General features: G+C 45.2%; 1 protein-coding gene across 1 annotated transcript in view; it reads left to right on the top strand.

Annotated features, from left to right (window-relative positions):
• LOC142785137 (uncharacterized) overlaps positions 1 to 19,879 on the top strand; it is a 67,741-nt gene extending 47,862 nt beyond the window's left edge. Inside the window, exons 4-5 of the mRNA XM_075883580.1 lie at positions 13,562 to 13,637; positions 19,749 to 19,879. Coding sequence (XP_075739695.1) covers positions 13,562 to 13,637; positions 19,749 to 19,856 — 184 coding nt within the window. The 3' untranslated portion in view covers positions 19,857 to 19,879. The remainder of the gene's footprint in view (positions 1 to 13,561; positions 13,638 to 19,748) is intronic.
• The last annotated feature ends 3,058 nt before the right edge of the window (positions 19,880 to 22,937 follow it).

Here is a 22,937-nt window from a genome sequence, read left to right as displayed (position 1 = left end):
CCTCTTTCACTTGAAACAGTGGATCGGGGTAGAATTTAAAGACAACGAGAAATTCAAGATCACCGTTTGCTACGGGTTTAATTACCAAGTGGCAATATTTTATGCAGACCGACTAATGAAACTACTGCGATGGTACTAAAAGTGCTATAAAGTCAGCAGTGATTCTGTAGAAAAGTGAAGTTGTTTTTCGTTAAACTGAGCCCACCAATAAAAACTTTTGGATATATACTTGTTTGGAACCAAATCACTCTTACTTTCTTAATGATCCTCAAAGTTTTTATGCTGTACATTGACAGATGAATAATGAGCTTCTTTTTGCGCCAATGGCGCTTAGTCATCAAAGACACGGCTCAAATGATGGACAACGACAGAAGCTGAATTCACATTTCTATTCTTCACTAGTTCTTAACTGTCTGCCTCACTCTTAACATGGGTATCACACAATTCTAGTCCTTTTGGCTACATAGTTCACAGCAATATTATGTTAGTACGCATTCGAATCATCAACATGTACAAACACTGGTGATTAACAATGATGAAACAACTCTGAAATACCTACTGAGTGCACTCATTGTTCTGTTAAAATTAACATACTTTTAAAAATATTTTTCACGTGTCAGGTCTTTTAGGTAGAACATATAATATTACAGTAAAAGGTCGTTATTTGAACTCTGTTAACTGAAAGCGCACAGCTCTGTCTATTTCTATAGGGGAAAATCTCTCGATAGTTTGAACACATTGGTATCCACAACGGGTAATTAAAGCTGGAAGCCTCTTGTTTTCGTTGCTGTTCACAGAAGTATGTCCGGAGTTATCACAACATTTTGCAAAATCAAACTAAACTAAATTTACGACAGGTAGAAAACATCCGAACTGCAGTATTTCTCAGCAGATGAGATTTCGGATGCCCTTGGACAAGCTACGAATTATGGTCATGCAGTCACAGTAGGAGAAATGCAAGCGAATACAAATTACTGATTACTTCTCATTTTGATTGTATTAACTCTGTCATGTAAACAAACATGTTTTGAAGCATAAATATTGACATATGTTTTAACATTAAGGCTCACTGCTTGCGTGAATGTTGGTGGTTGTTTTTGGTGTATCATCATCATCAGCCTGATTACACCCACTGTAGGGCAAAGGCTTCTCCCATGATCCACCAGTAAACATGGTCATGCGCTTTCTGCTGGCACGTTATAGCTGCGAACTCTTTAATCTCATCGGCCCACCGGACTTTGTCTCCCCTTCGTGCATTCGCCTTCTCTGGTAATCCAGTCAGTTACCCTTAATGACCAGCGGTTATCCTGCCTACGTGCTACTTGTCCAGCCCATATCCATTTCTTATTGATTTCAACTACGATATCCTTAACCCCAGTTTGTTTCCTGACCCACTTTGCTTTCTTCTTGTCTCTTAAGGTTACACCTATCATTTTCCTTTCTATTGCTCGCTGTGTCGTCCCCGATTTTATGTGAACCCTGTTTGTAAGCCTCCAGGTTTCTGCTCCGTATGTACGTACCGGCAAGCTTCAGCTCTTATTACCTTCCTCTTGAGGGTTAGTGATAGATTTCCATTCATATTGGTGGCACATGGGGTTGTCATTATCGCAACTGTTGAGCTTCTAATGACTTGATGAGGGTAGCTTAGAAATCAATGGTCTCTCTTTTGTCGAGTGTTCTTAGAAGAACAGAAAAAACAGAGTCATTAGGAGGGTAAAAAAGAAATGGTTAAATAAAAATAGGTCTAATAACTAAAGTGTTTTCAACCATACCATGCGAGGGTCTTGGCCCATGAGCTTGCTTTCAGTGATGACACATTCCTCGCAGACTTGAGATAGGTTCAGTGATGGAGCTTCCAAGCGTACACTGATATGAGCAGTTCCTCGGAGGCTGCATTTGGCTTGTAAGGGGAAACAACAGTCGCGGTTACTCATCAGAAGCGTCAATTGATTTGCGATGCATGACTATTGACATGACTATTGATGCATGACTGTTGGCATGCAGACTATGCATGTCAATTGATTTGCGGTGTTTGATGACATTGCGTATAAGGAAGGTAATGTGGACATATAACAATGCTATTTTTGTGAATTTGTCTTTTAGGTGGTATTTTAATGAATTTGTCTTAGTGGTGTGCTTCAGAGGAGAAAGCTAGCTCTTTGCCCAGCTGTATAGGCTGTGTGGTCCATGCAAATGTAATAAGCTTGATTGTAAACGTATGAAAAATGTACGAATGCGTATATGTACTAAAAGTTCACTTGACTATACCATGTATTCAATCTATGAGCATGTAATGTAGCAGACTCATTTAGAGCATAAACAGGTAAAACTTATGCTGTGATGTTACAAGTTACATCTGTGTTAAAAAGTTCAGCAGTATGAATATTTTCAGCGAATGTGACATTGAAGTAAACAATCTCAAACGTTCACAAGGCGTGCATCTCATTAGCTGTACAAGTCGAAAAGCCTTATGAAATGGCAAAAACTGTAGCGAATGCGAAAGGAAGGGACCATGTTAAGATGTAAATCAGCACATTTTAGCTCAGGGGTGAGCACGCCTACGTTGTACACGATTATTCCGATTTTGAAGGCAGTCTCCGGGTGATTTTCCGGCATTGAATTTTCATGGTGGAGGCTGCGCAGCCGGACGTGGGTGAAGCACAGCAGCTGACATAGTTCACGGGCTTTACACATGTTCGCTCCGTTGTAGCGGCACGTAAAGTCCGACACACAAGCTCACATTGTTATATCAAAGCTGAATTAAAACGGAGCTTCGTAATGCCGATTGATAAAAACTATCGCGGCTAACCATAGTACAATTTGAACAAATTGACCGGCAGAAATGCAATCAATGTCAATGAGCTGCTGCTTTTAGACCGTCAAGATAATCTCGATACTTGGAACTCGAGCAGTCACAGCTCTTCTATTGATATTGAAAGTAATACAAAAATATTTTCGTCATCTTTTATGAAAAATGACGCGGTAACTACTCTGCTAACGTTCTTTTGATACATTCTGAAATAACAATTTTAGCTTCGTTGAGCTCCCCTAACAAGGAAATCGCACACTAACTTCTCTGACCGCTGAGAGAAGTGTTAGTAATTCCACCATACGCGCACATGATGAAACTCGCCGCAATCAATGGCCTCTACAGCCATCGCTAGATGGCTGTAGAGGCCTGGTGCTGCCTGGTGCTGTAGAGGCCTGGTGCTGTAGAGGCCTGGTGCTGCGGTGAGCGCAGGAAGATGCGTTTGAAGCGATGGCTTGCGTACAGACATGTTTCAACGCATACGTTAGGCACGCGTCAGCCTTATTGCGTTTGAACTGACAAATCCGCCTAGTAGCGAGTGGCGGTCGCGTGATGTATTGCGGGCAGACGGACGAGGCAGTGGCTACAGGCACCTAGACGAGTGCGCACGGTGAGGGGAGCTTGACGTCAGCACGCAGCACAGGTGTGATCTACTTTGCACCACGGCAACACCTGCAGCGCGCAGAGTGTTCGTACGGAGAGACAGCATTACACAGGCTAGTCAAAGAGCTGATTCGCGTCTAAAAAATGAGGAAAAGTTCCGCAATTGGGTGTCGAAGCAACGACTTCGCGCTCCTCAGCGCGCACCGCTATCTACTAAGCCAACTTGGTAACGACAAGCTTTTTATAAACACCAAATACCACTGGCAGTATTGAGAGCTTAGCAACTCAAGCATGTTTTCGTCATCAGTAACGAGATAGTACAACGGGCGCTAAATGAGCACGTGCGCTTAAAAGGTCGTCTTGCTGCACCGCCCCCGCGTCGCTGTGCGCGCATGCCTCCACATGGCGTCAAAGTGCGTATAGATGTTCTGTAGCGTGCTGGCCCGCTCGTGCACGCGCTTATCTTGACATTCGGGCGCTTTGTGCTTCTTGTGCTTCTTGTGCAAGTTTGCTTGGAAGTTACAGTAGTTATAGAGCGCGAACATAAATTCGCTCATTTCAGGGGCGGTGTTTACAAACGAGCGTGTTACTCGCCAGTGTTGCGGAATGGCACCTTCACTCCATTCCAATTCCATTACGGGGAATTACAAGTTATTGCAATGTCATTCTATTCAATTCCTCAAACTGAAGAAAAAAATTCCTCGGAACGAATGACCAGGCAAGCAAATTTCATTTCTAGAATACCCCAGCGTAGGATAATGATGTACACTTTTATTTTTCGAAACAGTGTTCCCGAGTTTGTGAGCTCGGGATCACCCTAGGCGGGAGAGTCCCTTATTCCAGGAATACTCTGGCCACAATCGCCTCCCGGGCCGTGGCGACAAGTCCTCGTTGGTCGTCTAGGTCACGTGCGGCAATCTTGGCCTCCCCCGTCTCGGCTAGGGGGTCGATACCTGCAGTCGTTGCGGGCTTGGTATTGGCATCTTCGTGGCGCCACGGGCACTCGAATAATAGGTGGGCCAGTGTGTCTGGCACGTCGCATATCAGGCAGTTGTAGGCGTATAGCGTTGGGTAGACTCAATGCAGTCGGGTGCCGTGTGTATAGGTGTTAGCTTGAAGTCTTAGAAATGCTGTGGCCTCTTCTTTAGTCAGCTTCGGGTGATGTGGCGGGTACACCCTACGAGCTAGACGATAGTGTTGTAGGATGTCGTTGTACGTCGGTGGTACGGTATTCAATTCTTCTGCAGCACTGACTAACCGCGGGAAAAGCAAGGCTCTGAGGAAGGCCCGGTTGACATGACCACGGGCCGTGGCGTTAGCCGCTTCATTTCTCTCGGGCCCCTCGTGCTCCGGCACACATACCAGGCAGGTGTAACACAGCGAAGATCAGCTCTTTCCTAGAATTTCGAGAGCTTCAGTGGAGATCCGGCCTCGCGTGTAATTGCGGACAGTGAATTGGAAATCTGTGAAAACTACGACCGCGTCCTTACCAGTCGTAGTGGCAAGGGCGACCGTTGTTTCTTCGACAGACTCGGAGCTCCGCACCCGGAGGGTGGCGGATACTAGCTCTTGTCCTTCTGCGTCGACCACACTTAAAGCATAGGCGTTTTTGCCCGGGTATTTAGCCGCGTCGACGTAGCGAGCGTCTAGATCGTGCTGGTGTCTTCTGCGGATGGTATCGACTCGAGCAATTCGCCTTTCTCGATGGTACTCGGGATGCATGTTACGCGGTACTTGGGCGATGTTTAATGATTCTCGCAGGTATAGCGGCATCTTCTCTTTGCGGTCGGCCTCGCAGATGTAGCTCTCGCTGTAGCCCAAGCACTCAAGGACTGATCTGCCCGTCGACGTAAGCTTAAGTCTATTGAGCTGGCTGGTCCGTTGGGCTTCTACCAGCTCTTGCCAGGTGTTGTGTATACCCATTCTTAGGAGTCTGGTGGTCGATGTCAAGGTAGCCCTATGGCGAGCTTGCTAGCTTTGCAGATTCAGCTTCTGGACGAGGTAAGAGGTTCCATAGGTGATTCGGCTGCTTAGAAGAGCCTGCACAATTCTCAGGGTATCGTTTTCCTTCAGGCGACTCTTCATACGAGATGAGTGAGCTGGAAGACTGTGCGTCGAAGTCCAGGAAGCGTGGCGGCCCCTGAACCGTCGTGGTGCCGGTGCAAGCCGAGCATGCGAAACGAGGTGACCTTCGGTATTTGGACCCCGCGAAGGATGATGCATGGGTCTGACGCTTCGCACGTTGAAGGTCTTCCTCACGTGCGGGCCTTGAGTACCAGTAATTCCGATTTTTCAGGTGCACAATGGAGGCCGCAGCTTTTGAGGTAGTTCTCTATGACATTGACCGCCTCCTGAAGGCAGCTTTCTGGCTCTCCAGTACACTTGCCTCGCGTTCAAAGCGTAATATCGTCCGCGTAGATGGCGTGACGTAGGCCCTGTATTTTTTCGAGAAGCCGGGGGAGCTTAAAAAGTGTCACGTTGAAAAAGAGTGGTGACATCACACAGCCTTGAGGTGTACCCCTGTTCGGCAGCTCAAATTTTTCGCTCCATATGTTGTATACTCCCACCGTGGCCGCACGACCGGTGAGGAGGCTTCGAACATAGCCATGAATCTTGGAACCATAGCCGGTATTTTCGGGATTTTGTATTATTGCTTTGTGGCTAACAGAGTCGGAGGCGCTTTTGACATCAATGACAAAAAGGGACGACTTGCTATTCTTGCTCAAGCGATCAACTAGATCTTTGAGGAGTAAGAGGATGTCCTGCGTAGAAAGCAGCTGGCGGAAGCCGAACATGGTGTCCGGGAAGTACCCGTTGTCCTCAAGGTGCAACGTGAGCCGGTCATGGATCATATGCTCAAACAGCTTGCCAACGCACGAGGTCAGAGAAATGGGTCTAAGGTCGTCAACAGCTATGGACTTGCTGAGCTGAGGTATCATGATAACCTCCAAATGCTTCCACGCGGCTGGAAGCTCTCCTTTGTCTCAGCAGTCATTGTAGTACTGTAGGAGAGCAGTCGTAACCTGATTGAGTAGTTGTCGGAGGTGCTTGTTGACTATCCTGTCATTGCCTGGACTCGTGTTTCTTGTAAACTTGTAAAGAGCTCCTTGAAGCTCTGCTGGTGTGAGGGTCCTGTCAAGGTCGGAGCTGAGCATGCCTTCGTATTCTTTGTGTAGTGGTGGCATTGCCACTATTTAGACAGGGCCACACTGCTTGTTGCATAGTTCGTGGAGTAGATCTTCCTCTGAGCCGTCGTAATTGTGTGTTAGCTGACGTACTCGTTGCCGCTGCTGCGTCTTGGCGAGGTGGTCACCAAGGAGAGTCCGCAGCAGGCGCCACGTCTTCTTGGTGCTGAGCGTACCCTGCAGCTTACGGCAGAAGTCGCGCCAGTTGTGTCTCGCTAGGTGTTCGGCATACTGTTGCACCTGCTCTGTCAATAGAAAAATTATTTTCCTGAGTTTATTTTTCAATTTTTCTCTTCCATCTTTTCAGTAAGGCTCGTCTGGCCTCCCAGAGGTGGAGTAAGTGGGAATTCACTGCTGGATTGTCTTCGTTAAGCTGCATTACGTCGGTGCACAGTTTGGCGGTATCCAGAATCTTGGTGAGCCAGGTGTCTATGTCCGCTATTGCGTTGTCACCATCGAGCTCGTTTCTGAAACGTTTCAATCCGTCAGTCTTGCTGTGCCTGTTTTGTAGGTCGTTGGTCATATTCGATTCCGAATTGAATTATGTGGTGATCACTACCAAGCGTCTTGTGGAGATAGGTCCACTCCACCTTCTTGACGTCTCGTGTAAAGGTGAGGTCGGGGGTGGTATCTCTCGAGATGCTGTTTCCCACTCTCGTGGACTGGAGCGGGTCATTCAACAATGTGAGGCCGTGCTGATGAGCGGAGTTGTTGACACTCGCGGCTTTCTTGGTGGTGATGGCATAGCCCCAAGCTTCGCGGGGCGCATTGAAGTCCCCTACGACCACTAACCAGTGAGTTTTTGTGCATTTTCTGAGTTCGCGGATGAAGTAATTGTAGTCCCTGAGCTAATCTTGTGGTGGGCTGTACACGTTAGTGACGTAGAGGCTTTGTTGTGATTTTCGTTCCGGTATGACTTCCACGATGGAGTGTTCAGCTGTAGTGTCTTCTATCTTGCGTACTTAAGCCACAACAGCTTTCTTGAGTAGAATGGCGGTTCTCGGGGTCAGAGCGACAGTGTTGTATCCTGCGAGCCGCATTTTTTCAGTATTGCTCTCTTGTAGAGCGATGAGGTCGGGTTGATTTACTTTTCTAAATTCGTGTAAATTCGCCAGCCGGGGTCTGTATGAGCGACAGTTCCACTGCCAAATGCGAAAAGTTGGTTGCGGAGTAGAAATGCTATTCTTAGTGCCTGCAATTTTCATGAATATCTTGCACGCTTCCTGCTCGCCTTCGGGAGAGAAAGAGTGAGAAACTTTTTTCTCTCTGTGGGCGTGGTTTTTTTTCCTGTCATGGCAGTCTTCAAATTCCGCGTGACTAATGCATTTGTTCTTGACATGAGCCACGAAGTTGGTTCACTGTGACTTGAGATCGCTGATTTGGGCTGTATGAGGGTCCATCCTATCGCTGAGCGTCGTGAACGTGTCACCAATTCGGTCGGAGATGGGCACCAACTTCGCCAAGACAAATGCTTCGAGTGTCGTCTCGACTGCTGCTGTGCATTGTAGCACTACTGTCGCCGTGAGCTGCGAGTCGACAAGGGCGGCGACTTTTGTTTCTATAATTGAGAGTACTTTGGCCTTCACGACAGCTTCAATATCTGCTGTGATGAGTTCCGTGGCCAGTTGCTTAGCTTGGTGCTGTTCTTCGAATAGTCGAATGAGCCTCCCTATATTCGGCTTCTCGATGATATATTCTTGTTCTTGGCATAGTTTACGGGCTTATAAACAACTGCACCTTGTTCTTGGAGATGGTCACGCTGGCTTTTCAGAGCTTTTTGCTGATTCGAAACATTTTTTTCCAAATTCTTGAATGCAGTTGATTCAGTAGATGAGCAATCTGGAGTGTCTCGTTGTCCAGGAAAGTTGTATCTACACGTGTTACATCAGCATAGCTGAGGTGTTGGGCGGAAAGTGAGCGTGATCTTGTGTGAGACCTGGAGCGCGATCGTAAAATAGACCTAGACTTGCTTCGGCCGCGCTTGTAGTGCAGTGTGCCACTGAGGCTAGGCGATGGTTTGTCAAGCTCGGGGAAGTCTTCACTGCGGGAACTACATCCATTGTCTCAGGTTTAGCCTTCTCGATCGTTTGTTGTCTAACTTGTTTAGGTGGTGGATTTGGTCGTAGCTTCTTCTTGCATTCCTTGCCGGCGGTTTCATGGGGTTGTTCGCATATTTAGCAGTTGGGAATGCATTCGTGATATGTGGAGACTGTGTCTTGTGCGCACTTGTAACAGAAGTCTTCTCTGTGCATGGGACAGATGTCTTCTTGGTGCCCAATGGCACCGCATTTGCTGCAGAACTGCACAGACTTTCGATACGGTTTGCCGTGGTAGTATCCACTTTGGTAGACGATGTAGTACTGAACGTGTGGGCCATCGAAAGTGATGACCACTGTGGAAGACAGAACAAGCTTGCGAGCGCGAAGGACCGTGTATTGTGAGTCGACTCTGAGGCCAGCTACAATTTCGGCACTGTCTAGGAAAGGCGTAGGAAAGAGAAGCACTTTTTCGAACATGCATTCGAGTATTCGATTGTGGCAGAAGCAAAAACAAAGTGAAAGATGAGGAAATAGCAGGCGTCTGAGGCCCAAAAAAGGGGGAAAATCACAAATTGTAAGGTTGGTATGCCGCCACCATATAGTTCCGCGAGGCGGATACCATGGTATAGAGCCGTGGTTACGCGAAGAATAGAGAAAAGCTTTGGAGCAACAGTCTATGTAAGCACACAATTATATTACGTGTGTTTCTTATAAAGGTACCCTGCTTATAATAAGCCAAGCCTTTTCAAGTTACTGCTTAATTTTTAAATTTGAAGGTCTGACTTATTATTGTCTGACGTTTTCGAAACAGCAAATTGACTAAAATGTGCTCTTTTTTCGTAAAAAGACATAATTCCATTCCGTCACATCACATTCAAGCTTTGTGGCCATTTCCTTTCAATCCCATGCCGGGGTCGCTAAAATGTGGAATGATTACAGATTCCATCCGATTCCGGTGTAGAAACGCAACACTGCTGTTCACACACGAAGAAGGTGAAATTGTGACAATTTTTGGTGCCTCTCCTGTTCTTTCATTAAATGCGTTTTTCTGCTTGAGCAGCGTGCTCCAAGTGTAGAGCTCTGGCAGTTGTTTGTCCGGGCTCTAGTAGTGTATGCTCATTTCGTACATGCTTTCTGCTTGATGTGTGCGCTGCAAGTTTTGAGCTGCTTGCCGTTTTCGCGTGACATTGCAATTTGCTGCTGTAGCATTCATTGCATTGCTCTTGTGGCAAAATGCACCACGAGTGCTCAATGTCCCCTGCAAGGACACGTTTCGCTTTTGTGTAACACCGATTTATAAAAACAGGGCTCAACCACATTTCTTTTTCTGCCAACTGAACACGTGCCGTTCGCAGGCGTGTTCGTGGGCGTCTGTCCTCTTTCAGGCAGGCTGTGTCGTTCAACCTGCCACATAAAACTTCCACTCTCGAAGCCAGCATGGGTGCACACACAGTCTTCTCGTGTTGTTTGTTTCGCTTCTAACAAATATCGCTGATAAATATAGGGACAGGTAGTCACCAGGGGGGCTCACATCATGGTGGCAACGTGGCTGTGAGTGGATACGTCATGAGCAGGGTGAAATTAAAAGCCAGACATCAAAGCCACATGATGATATAGCTTTTACTTTTGCGTGCATGTGTGCATAGTCTGCGCGAAGCTAATAGATCAATTGTGCCGCTCGCTGGCGTTGTGGTGTGAGGACGTCTCCTGGGCAACAGCAAACGACGGTGGATGGACCCGTTCTTCACCGCGGGTGTCTATCAATCAAACTGATTGACGTATGAACTCGAATAAAAAACAGTTGATTCTGAGAATGCCCCTGTTCAACTCGTGACTCTCATGGTACCGGTGTGACTGTCAACCTTTTGATGTGTTGGATATTAACAGCTCCTTTGCTTATAAAATTATTTGGTTTGCATGAAGTACTTTTCACAAAGCTGAAGCCATTGAGGAGCTTGTGATAACGTAGCTTCTTCCAGCTTTTTAAGTGGGTCTTCTACTCATTTGCTTGGTCTGCTTGTGCATCAGCTCTCCTATTTTTGGTTTTTTAATTAGGTATGACTTAATGAACATAACACTGAACAGTTTTGTATTGATTTGTAAGGTTTCAAACAAGGTAGCAATAATTATCCCAGGTGTAATTAGCAAAGTCATGAATGGTATGGAGCTATTTATTGTGAACCTAATTAGCATGATCCCGTGACACGATTCTATGTGTCATCATATAAGTAAGGCCTTATTAGCATGGTTTGATTAGCACGTGAATTTACATGCTTTAATTTACATGGTACTAGCTTCATGACTTCATTAACATGGTCTTCTTACTTAGTAATTGCTTGCATGACTCTTAACATGACTTGGCTTAATCAGCTTGATCGTAGCATGTCATTGCCTAACTAGCCCAGTATACCACCCAGCCCAATTGCTAATTAGCCGGCCACACGTGCTCGGTAGCTGTAGCAGATGATGATGATCACGAAGAGGGCCCGCACCACCCGAGTAGTGTACTGAAACTTATACAGGCTAACCATGATGATCAAAGGGACAGTAAAGTCGACTATTAAGTAAACGTCGATTGTTGAAATAGTGGTCGAGAAACCTTGTAGTGCTACTTTTGTGCAAAGGAAGGGCCTATTTTGAAATAAAATTACGTTTTAGTGCTCCTCATCGGGTTAGCACACTTCAAATTACCCGCCTCAAGAAGCGGACTGACCGGGCAGTCTCATGTCATAGTTGGCATGCACAACGTTGCCCGGCTTTACTGCGCTAGTAGCAGCAGACTGGAAGCAGCGGGAGCCACAGCAGTAACAAGAACCATTGATCAATTTCTTGCCATTGGCTTTGAGATTGCAGCAGACGCTTTTACTTCAACTGTGCCCCGCTAGATGGTACCATCTCTCAAGTGTAATCACGCGAAAATTGAATTTTCGAACCACTCGCGCCATTCCGTAGAGTAACGTCCCATGGTTCTTTTTCTTTTCAGGAATCGAACATAAACGAACAAGCAGCATTTTATTGTGTCTTAATGCACAGAACGGTCTTTATGTAGTGCAGTTAGATTGATTTCTAGTGATTAATTGTAGGCTGTCCTTCTGATGTGATTGCGATCATTTTGAAAATATGCTACTGCGGCGCTTGTGTTCTTGTGCATTTACTTTGATTTCTCGGTGCATAAGGCACAGTTGTTGATGATATTGTCGTTTTAGATGCTGTCATACAGTAAGTTTTCACTCTGACGGAAATTGTTGTTTGGCTTCTGTGTCCACTTAACACCTGACCTCAGGTTTAACCGCAATCGCGATGTTCTAAGGCACTCAGACTTAGAACATCGCGATGCTTATTATACTCTAAAGCAGAGTATAGTGCAGGCATTAAAAGCCTCAAAATAAATTTAAACATCTCGTGCTTTTAGAAAATATAATCGGGAAAATTTCCGGCACTTCTATTTCATGGGTTCACTTTTGCAATCACTAGAACGACAAACAAATGAAAGTCAATACCCCTGGTTTGGAAACACCGCCCTACTTTGTCGACTGTCCTTGACGAGTGCCAGGTTCCATCGTAACCAATGAAACGCGTCGCGATGAGGGGCAGATTTGAATTTTTTTGTACTGATGGCTCATTGAAAAGAGCGTCTCGCAAGAGCTCGGCAAGTTCCAGAGTTTCGGCAAGCTCTGGCCACCCTGCATAGCGCCTAATGATCGGTTTAGCATACAGAATTACGCGTGGTGTCTCTTTGCCATCATCCTTTTTTATTTTTTGGTAGCGGCCTACATTTTAAAAATTTCCTGGAGCACTAAAGACACGTCACCTCAATGGGCACCCTCAGTTGGAGTTTTACCTCAACACACATGGCGGTGAGAAACTATGGTCTAGCCAGCGCGTCCTTGTTGAAGTCCCTTAATATGCATACTATTCAAGCTCCCACAGTGCACGTATAACGCTCTTTCTTGATAATCTCTTTGCTCACTTCTCATACTTGTCAACACGCTTTCTACAGCTACAGAACAACTTATATGGTGGGCAATGGTGCGCAAGGGAGCGTGACTCGCCCTTCTGCCGTGGGAATCTCCCCTTCATATCTCAGGCTGCAAGCTAGCTTCTGGGGTAGACCTGAAGGCAGGAGTTTTCACCAACCTTGCCAACCGCAATGCTCTTACTGTCTATTGAGCATGAATACCGCCACCGCTGTTTTTTTGGTTTACGTGCCCGAGCTGAGATGGTGGCGCCACCTATCCAAGGGTTAGCAAGTTTGTTAGTAAGCATTTTAAGCACCCGTTTGCTCCACAAATGTGCCGCAATATTTATGTCAAATGCAGTGGGAATCATTGAAGAACTATGCTCCCAAGAATGAGCAGTATTGGTTACGTTTCCGAGATACTAGGGGAAATGTTGTGCGGTGGTGTCAATTGACTCCGCCAGGGCCGAAAGGGTTAAGCTATGCCAAAATCACTTGGAAGCGAACGTCCCAATGTGCCGCCATGTTTATGTACACTACATGCACCACGCTAACACGGTAAGATTACATCTGAAAAATAGCGGGCGTACGGCGAGCGGTACAGGTTACGTACCCTACTGTGCATGCGCACCTCTATCCCAGTAAGTTCGCTATCCGGCTAAGCCCGGTAAACTATACCTTTCTGATGGTTCTTTACATTTTAGGTTATTCTTACAGTTATCTTGTTAAGTCAATAATTGGAAGCATTCTACGTCTTCTCTATAGACGCTTCTACGACTCCTGTACAGACGCCTAAACAAAATAGCTGAAACTTTTTTTTTACTATTTGTATCGGTGTTGTGGTACGTCTTTTGTATAGATGCTTAAACCAAATATCTGAATTTTTTTGCTGTATGTTTCAATGTTGTGTTATTAGACAACTCTAACAATGTGTTGACCAAGCCGATGCTTTCTCCTTCCGATGCAGGAACGAGACGTACATCACCGTGCTGCAAACTACAGCAGCCTTTCATCTCATCCGCACAATGGATGAGCTGATGGAGGTTAGTAACCCTTTGAAGCTTGGCAACGCTATATCTCAAGTATGCCTATTGTACGCATGTGTTTAACATAATGCATGATCACACCTACAACAAAGACAGAAGAGACAGACCACTTTGGTGAGGGGGTCGTAGAGTTTTCTATAAAGGCACTATTAGTTCCGAGAAGTTGGTGTGGCACCTGCTTGTGGGAGGCCTGGTGACGTCACGCCATGGACTGTTAGATGCCCGCCGCCAGGCGCCTACATAATGATGCGCTCACTTCGTGCGCTGTTTCGCTCTTTGTGTTCTCGGCCCGTCTAAAGCTCCAGATGAATGACGAAAACAGAATCGGTAATGTTTTTGGTCAAACAATTAATGTTTGCTTTTGCTTTTGCACAATGGCGCGTTCGGTCGTCGGCAATGTGAAAGGAATAAAAAGGTCTGTGTCGCGTTGCTAACCCCTATGATGGATCCCATTCCTGGCCACGGCTGCCGCGTTCCGACGGCTGTGAAAAGCATAAACACGCTTCTACTTTTGTACAACAAACTCGGTGGTTCGTAATCCTGTGATTTTGAGACGCAAGACAATATTTAAATTATTAGGTGGAGATTTTTACGGATAGAAGATGTGAAGGTCTCTCCTACTCTAGGGTAATTAGTATCGGAGGACTCCACGTATTTACGGACAGTTTCCTCGCTGGTGTGCCAAGCCCTACGCTCACATGCATTATCGAGTCTCGCAAAATATCTGAAAGGCGCTACTACTGCCGCCGCTATAGTACCGCCACTGTTGTCTGTTTTTCTCGTGTACTTGCTCACTCAACACGTTATTAAGTTTGATTTTTCTCGCAATAGTTTTGAAGCTTCATTTCACGGAGTTTATTGAGGTTACGTGCGGAAATTCTCATTGCTGTCAGATGCTGTCTTTGTGCAGAATCATAGTAACGGTGTTGTCCCACTCGTAACTACATGTTTAGATGGCCACCTCATAAATTAAGTTTTTTTTGCAGTTGATTACTTATACGTGAACATGACGTGAGAGACCAGTCGTCACCTCATCAAGGCGAAGCTTGTTTAATTTATCACTTGGGCCACGTCACGGACTGTGCCATCGAAATAGTTCATTTCGACTTTTTGGTGTTTGTGTTGGAATCGTTGCTATTAGTGGTGCTCCCATGTGAAGCAACCATTACTGCTTGTGACAAGGTGGTAGATCTCTTGTTGTAGGCAACGAAAACAACAATTTTCACAATAAATCTTCCGTTCAGACGGGAGTATGCCTATCCTAAGCTAAATAGTGGATACTATTTGCGGTCGCAGTAACTTTTACGAAGCCTCTCACTTTGTATCTTGAGAGATTAGCGGCATGCAAAACAGTAATCACCAACATATCGCTGAAGTGTCAATATGCGGCGGGCGCAGAAAAAAAAAAGAGACGAGCGACAGCGGAGGAGCGTCCTTGACGTGACGTCACATCAGTGCGACCGCAGTGACTTTTTTTTTAATACAAAACATACTACTTGAACACCAAAACCATGCGTTATGGAAGTGCATACACAGGAGTGCCCGAAACTGTTTAAAAAATGCAGCCAGAGACTCCCTAGACAAATATCAATTTTTTTTGGCATGTGGTAAGCGAGTATGATGAGTGCTGTCTCAATGCATTTTTTTTCTTTTTAATATATTGCATCGTGGTCATGACGTGGATGAGGCCACAGGTCGGATGTTCAAACTAACGTTCTTATTTGAGTGAACCTTCGCCAGAAAAATGAAAGGACAGCCTGGGAGGAATTCACACTGAAATATGAATTCGGCGTGAATAGTCGTCGGCCGTCGGAAAAAAAACTGATCGTTTCTAGGATGCGCCGCCTCACTCGCCGTTGCGCAAGCTCTTGAGTGAGCTCGACAGTGTGCGTTCTGCGCGCCATCTTGACAAAACAATCTCCTACAATTGTGACTCTTCTCGAACAATGAGACACGGTTGTGCAGAGCATTGCTGACAGTCTTTGTGGGCGCAAAAAGGAACACGCGTGGCAATGTGGCGAAGTTGTTGAGTTGTTGAATATGATCATTTCAGGCCTTCTACACCAGTTCTGATTTAGATGTTCCCACCGCACACCTGCAAGCTCGTCCGATTTTTTCCGTAATATGTACGAATTTTGACTGCTCTTCCAATTTTACGAATCTTGTCTGAAGTTTTACAAAAAAAAGAAACGTTGTATTCTCGATAAAAAAATGATATTTGTAAAATAACGTGACCTCCGCGATTGGCTACAGCACATTGCCGTAGCTAGTTACGGAGGCCACAAAAAGGGCATTGTGTGCTATATTCCGCCACCAGTAGAGAACAATATGTATTGGTGTTCTCAACATCACTACCTGCCAAGTCTCTCGCATTATCCGGGAGACTCCCGGAATTTTGACCGTTTCCTTCATTTCTTTCGTTTGTACGGATGCCGTGTAAATCTCTAGGAAACGTAAATTTGTGAACAAGATCTGGTCGCATGGAAAAAAATACAGGTCAGTCAGTTCCAGACTTTTTGCGAGCCTACCGCATTTTATTATAAACGAATTTGAGAGGCGCTCATCTAAATGTACAGTAGATTTTCAGTGATGTGAAACCGTGGCAGATACGAATTCGTAAAATTCCCTAGCCTTATTGATTCACGTGTCCATTGGGCCAAAAATTGGAATGTTCTGAACACTTTTTACTAATCGCGGCGTGCGATATGAACTTGAGTACCGAAACCATCAAACGAAGGCTGATCGAGAGCATTGTGCTCAAAGCTTCGAAAGTACGCGTGCGACCAGCGCAGGCACAGTTTTCTACAGTGCATGTGGTTGTCGTTGCCACAACCGCTGTGGAAGAAACCGCGGTTGTTCTACACGATCATGTATGGCGACGGAGTTACTGACAGAGCTCTACGAAAGTGTGCGCGCGGCCAAAGCTCGAACAGTGAAAGCAACGCTGCTTTCTGCGAACTCTGTGGACAAAACCGCTACAGTTGTGATCAAATATAGCATAAAAACGTCTTGTTTTGAAGACACGTGGATAGAAAACAAAACTACTGTTTGCCGCAACCACTGCGCACAAAACCGCACTCACAGCGATCCGATAGTGACCTACGAGCTCTGAGGGCACGTGGCTGATGCAGAGGTAGACTAAAGGCGGTCAAAATATACATAAAAAAAACTAGAAGCGTTTTGGCATTCCTGTCCAAAGAATCTAGTAACGAACAACGCCGAAATTTTGACCCACGCTTTTGCGTTAGCCAGCTGCGTCGTCCCAGCCGTTCACGTGTGAATACATGCGCTAATTGTTTTGATGACCTGAAATTTCGGGAGCATTTGGGCTCCCACTTTGAGACTCTCACCTTAGTAGGAAACCCTACTCTGGTGTGTTCGGCCACTTCAAGCCAATATGAGACGGCAACGGTGATATTTGCGCTTGTGTTTGGGACCCCCTCCCCTTTTGTTTGTTCATCACAGCTACAAATTAAAAAAAAAGTCGGTATCCGCCCCCCGATTGCCTTTCCCGCTCGGGGGTTTTACGAATTTATCATTTGCCAGGTTGGCAAGTATGCCAACGGGAATGCTTTTGTAACATCATCGTGATGATATGACGAAGTTTCTGAATATGCTAGTTTCATGCTATTTACATCAGTTCATAATAAAATGGTCCCACCAAGGCTGCTTGTGTAACTGTTTATTGACGTTATGGGGTCCATCAGTTCTGATTTAAATGTTCCCAACAGAGTTGCTTTTGTAACTGCATAATGACATTATAGGGAGGTTGTTGAATATGATCATTTCATGCCTTTCCCATCAGTTCAGATTTAAATGTTTCCATCCGGGATGCTTTTGTAAGGGTGTGATGACAATAAGGTGAAGTTGGTGAATATGCTCATTTCATGCCATTTTTATTAGTTCTGATTGAAGTGTTCCCACTAAGGTTGCTTTTGAAACTGCGTCATGGCAATATTGGGAAGTTGAATATGCTGATTTCGTGATATTTCCATCAGTTTTGATTGAAATGCTCCCACAAGGGATGTTTTTATAATGGTGTTCATATGGAAAATTTTCTGAATATGCTCATTTCATGACATTTCCGTCAGTTCCTAATGAAATTTTTCATCACGGTTGCTTTTGTAACTGCATAATCACAATATAGGGAAGTATTTGAATATGCTCACTTCATGCATTTTCCATCAGTTAGGATATAAATGTTCCCATTGTAGATGGTTTTGTACCGGTTTCATGACAATAAGGTGAAGTTGATGCTCATTTCTTGTCATTTCCATCAGTTCCCAATGAAATTTGGCACCACAGTTGCTTTTGTAGCTGCATAATGACAATACCTGGAAGTTCTTGAATATGCTCATTTCACGTCTTTTCCATCAGTTCGGACTTAAATGTTCCCATCGGGTACGGTTTTGTAACGGGTGTCATGACAATAAGGGAGGTTGATGAATATAGTCATTTCATGCCATTTCCATCAGTTCTTATCGAAGTATTCCCACCAAAGTTGCTTTTGAAACTGCACCGTGGCAATATGGGGAAGTTGTTGAAAATGCTCATTTCATGCTATTTTCATCAGTTTTGATTGAAGTGTTCCCCCAAGAATGTTTTTGTAATGGTGTCATGACAATATTGCAAAATGTTTGAATATGCTTATTTTATGTGATTTTTATCAGTTCTTATTGAAATGTTGTCACCACAGTTTCATTTGCAACTGCATAATTAGTTCTGCTGATATGTTCACACTAGGGATGCTTTTGTTATGACATTAGGGCAAAGAGCGAAGTTTATGAATATGCTCGTTTCATGCCATTTCCATCAGTTCTTATTGAAATGTTCCCACCACAGTTGCTTTTGTAACATCGTGATAACAGTATGTGGAAGTTATTGAATATTATAATTTCATGCCTGTTTCTTTAGTTCTGATTGATATGTTCCCACTAGGGATGCTTTTGTAATGGCATCATGGCAATATGGCAAACTTTCTGATTATGCTCATTTCATGCCATTTCCATCGGTTCTGATTTAAATCTTCCCACCAGTGATGCTTTTGTAACTGCGTCATGGCATTATGGGGAAGTTCTTGAATGTGCTTATTTTCTGCCCGCCATGGTGGTCTAATTGGTAAGGTACTCCGCTGCTGACCCACAGGTCACGGGACAATATAGGGAATCTTTGTGGCGGCGGGCGCATTTTAGATGGAAGCGAAAATGCTTGAGGGCCTTGTGCTTAGATATAGGTGACGTTTAAGAACCCAGGGGGTCAAAATTTCTAGAGCTCTGTATTGTGGTGTCTCTCAGAGTAATATGATGGATTCCGGAATGAAACACCATTATTATTATTATTATTAATATTATTATTATTATTATTATTATTATTATTATTATTATTATTATTATTATTATTATTATTATTCTTAATTTAAGCCATTTTCTGCAAAAGAGTGGCTACTTGGGCTGGTTGGTATTGCGTTTTGGAAAGAAATATATATATATATTTAAAAGGTCTTCTTTCTGTTTTTATGAATCATTCGCTGCACTCTAAGAAAGTCATGTTTTTTTCAGCAATGCTATTTCCATCAGTTCTGATTTGAATGTTTCAACCAATACCGTCGTTATTAGTTCACATTGTGAACCTAAGACCTTAAAACATTGTACGATATTCATCACACGCGACTACTAACGATGGTAGTTTCTTGTAGGGTATCTTTTTTTAGCTATACTGTAGGAACCTACTGTCGCGTGAAATGCAAGTGCAAAATGTCCCTGACATACTGTTTTGATTTACTGGTGAGAAAAGATACATTTAAAAGATTTTGAAACAAGCATGTAAAATCGTGTAATGGTGAACAGCTTTTAGTACATAAAGCGGAAATCAAAAAGACCGACTTACCCAACCGCACTTTTGTGCCAAAGGTGGTGTGTACAAAGAGGGGCGCAAAAATGTCGTGCTGAAAAAAAAAACCACCTTTTTGTATCTAAAGTTTGAAGCCTCACGCATCTTGTATATGCTGTTTGCACATTGTTATTGTCACTGAAAGGCATAAATTCAAACTAGCAGGTTTAATATAGCTAATTGTTAGCTGCAGCGTCACCATAGTTTTTTGCACTGCAGGTGGAGGCCGTTGCAGCGAGTTACAACCCACCGCCAGAAATCCTTCAAGAAATCAAAGACGAGATTGTGATGAATGACCATGGTCTGCTTGGAGCGTGGCTGCACTAACTGATGTGTATAAACTTAATACACTCAATATGAGTTGACGTTATGTTTATTTTATACCTGGAGATGAGTGGAACTGAGGACGCAGAAGAAAGGGCTACGCGTCTTACTCTTGTATTTGAAGTATTTTATAATGCAACGCGCTGCTATCTTTGGACGCTGTCACTAGTCCCATAATTAGGAAGAGAAAATGCACACTCGGCAGTTATTAAATACAACATGACACCAATCACAAAATATTCGAATACACTCAAAACAATGGGCACAAACAACACGCGCTACAGTATACACTCTCGTGTATTGACTAACCTGCGCCGGTTGTCATCCCGCTGCGTTCGAGATTTTCCTTGCAGGAAACTCTCGCATCATCAACTGACCGCACTTCAATAGCAAAACTTCTTCGACAGAAACACATCGACCACTCACGTGCTGCTACTGCAGGTCACGTCTTCGTCCACTGGCGCGAAACCACGCTCGCTGCATCACCTGCTCAGTCAGTATACATGTATCAAAAGCCTTTACCGTGGGTGGAAAACTCTCTTAATTTCCTGATCGCCACCGTCCGCTGCTCGCTTATATACGCTCACCCTATGTTCTCGAATTTTTGTCGGCGTGCTGCACAGCCCAAGTTGTGCTGTGGAAGGGGCGGAGCCTTTAGAATACTCCGCGACCCGTGATGCACTACGGAGTGACTCACCCCTTCCTTCTCGATATTTCTAGAGATCACTCGGAGATAGATGCGAGGAGGTTGGTCCTGTGGCAGCTTGGGCTAGTTGTTATGGCATGACGATAGTTATATCGCGAGAACAAAACGACGACACAGAGACAAGAAGAACACAAAGGGCACGAGCGCTAACCTCCAACGGCCGGTGTGGCGGCGGCGTTTCCGAGGGAAAGAAGAGGTGCGCGCGCGGTGTCTTTTGACCCTTGACAATATCATTAATGTATACACAAAAAAGCGAAGGCCCTGATACCCTTACCTTGTGGCGCTTACCTTGTGGTAGACCCGCTGGAATATTTAGTAAATTGGAGGCAATGTTGCTCACGACTACCTTCTGCTGCCAATACATTAGGTATGTTCCAATGAGTTGCAAGAAGACCCCTCGAAAGCCATAGTGTGCACATTTATTTAGCAGCGTGCAATCAAACCTCATTATAATGAAGTTGGAGGGGGATACGTAATTACATTGTTATACAACTATTAGTTCGTTATAGCCAATATTCATTTCTACCGACATTTAGCCAGCAAGAAAGAATGTACACACAAATGAACACCAAAGCAGCCCGCCACGCAAAGAGGAACAGCTTTCGGAAGGCAAAACATAGCAAAATAACGAAGATATTTCCGCCAAATTCGGCACACCAGCTGATGCCCCGCCGTGGTGGTCTAGTGGCTGAGGTACTCAGCTGCTGACCTGCAGGTCACGGGTTCAAATCCCGGCTGTGGCGGCTGCATTTCCGATGGAGGCGGAAATGTAGGCCCGTGTATTCAGATTTGGGTGCACGTTAAAGAACCCCAGGTGGTCGAAATTTCCGGAGCCCTCCACTACGGCGTCTCTCATAATCATATGGTGGTTTTGGGACGTTAAACTCCACATATCAATCAAAGCACACCAGCTGACAGAGCCCTTCGAAGAAAAATAGTCCCTAATATTATTGACTTTGCCGACTCTTCCTCACGTGGATGACTGCTTTTTCAGCTGCAGCAGGTATTTTGATTGCGTCCTCGCCGTCATCGTAAGCACCAAAGAAGCAGCACGGCAGGTCCGTCGCATCCAGCACTTGCGCAGGCGTCGGGTTCGCCAACATTAGGCTCCGGGGTGTCGACAAATTCTTCACTGTCGTCATGCACGCCCGTCCCCGCGGGCACAATTTCCGCCTCTGACAACTCTTCGTTTGTAGCATTCTAGTAACGTTGGTTGTAGCTGCGTCAGCACCGGCACCGACGTACACGCAAAAAGTGTCACAGTCAGGCGCAACGCTGGTATCTAGGAGAGCGTCCCATGACGTCTGGGCCCGGTCGCCAAAATCTTCGGCGAAATGTTCGGCCACTTTTTTTTTAAATCTTGACGACAGATTTAACGGCTTTCAGCATTGCCGACTTCTGCCCGATTGTTCACTTTTGCACTTACGTTTGCCGCTGCCGTTATTCATCTCGTGTACAGCGGCAGAAACTGATGTACAGGTGCTGTTGCTCGTCCACAGCGAACGACAAGGACGAACGCCACGATCTCCACCGCCCCGATGGCGACATTACATTCCAGCACCGTTCCAGCCGGGTGACTGCAGCACCATGGTGAGCCATGGCGCGAACTAATAGGAGTATCCTCACGCTAGGTGCTTTTCTCACGACCGTGCACGGCCTAGGTACCAAATTGCGTGAACATCCCTAGGCACTTTAGTCCTTAGCGGTGCGCCCGCGCTGGCTGGAGCGGTGCGGATATGAAAGAGCGACGCTGGCTGTGTTATGTGTGTGTCAGTGCTTCCTCTATTTTGGTGTTGTGCGGCGGTTTGTATTATTGTGGCAGACGCTGGAAGTTGTAAAACTATATTCCTGGCGAATATAGTGATGCGTGAGTGTGGACTGTTCTGTCTGGACGGTAGTTCTGAATGTGTGGTGCACTCTGTAGCACTTCAGTGAACGCTGTCACAGGGTTACTTGCGGCATGTGGTCGCGCTGCACTGTATTTGATCCGGATTAGTTTAGACCGTGTAGCGGTGATTAATACCAGTTTTCCTCGAGAAATTTTGAACGCGTGCAACAACTTTGCCGCTGCTGCGCTGTACAGCATCGAGGTGGCGCAGATGCCCTGACCACGATCACAAGTGTCTGTGTGACACCGGCGGTATGAATATCGCATTACTTCCACTACTCGCATATGTAGTCCAAGTAACACAGAGAAAAAAAAAGCTGTGACTGTGATATCCCCTGTCGGTGATCACACGTGAATGCTTATACCAAGTTAAACCGTTCAGTTCTGTACACTTTTGTGGTCTCTACTTCAGATGTGGCTTACATGACAATGCAAAAAAAAAAAGAAGTCTACTAATTACATCAAAATTACTCAGAAGCAGTGCATCATA

This window comes from Rhipicephalus microplus, unplaced genomic scaffold (genome assembly GCF_043290135.1).
Source record: "Rhipicephalus microplus isolate Deutch F79 unplaced genomic scaffold, USDA_Rmic scaffold_18, whole genome shotgun sequence".
NCBI classification, from domain to species: domain Eukaryota; kingdom Metazoa; phylum Arthropoda; class Arachnida; order Ixodida; family Ixodidae; genus Rhipicephalus; species Rhipicephalus microplus.
The sequence above is the reverse complement of the archived record's forward strand: the minus strand, read 5'-3'. Positions and strand labels throughout refer to the sequence as shown.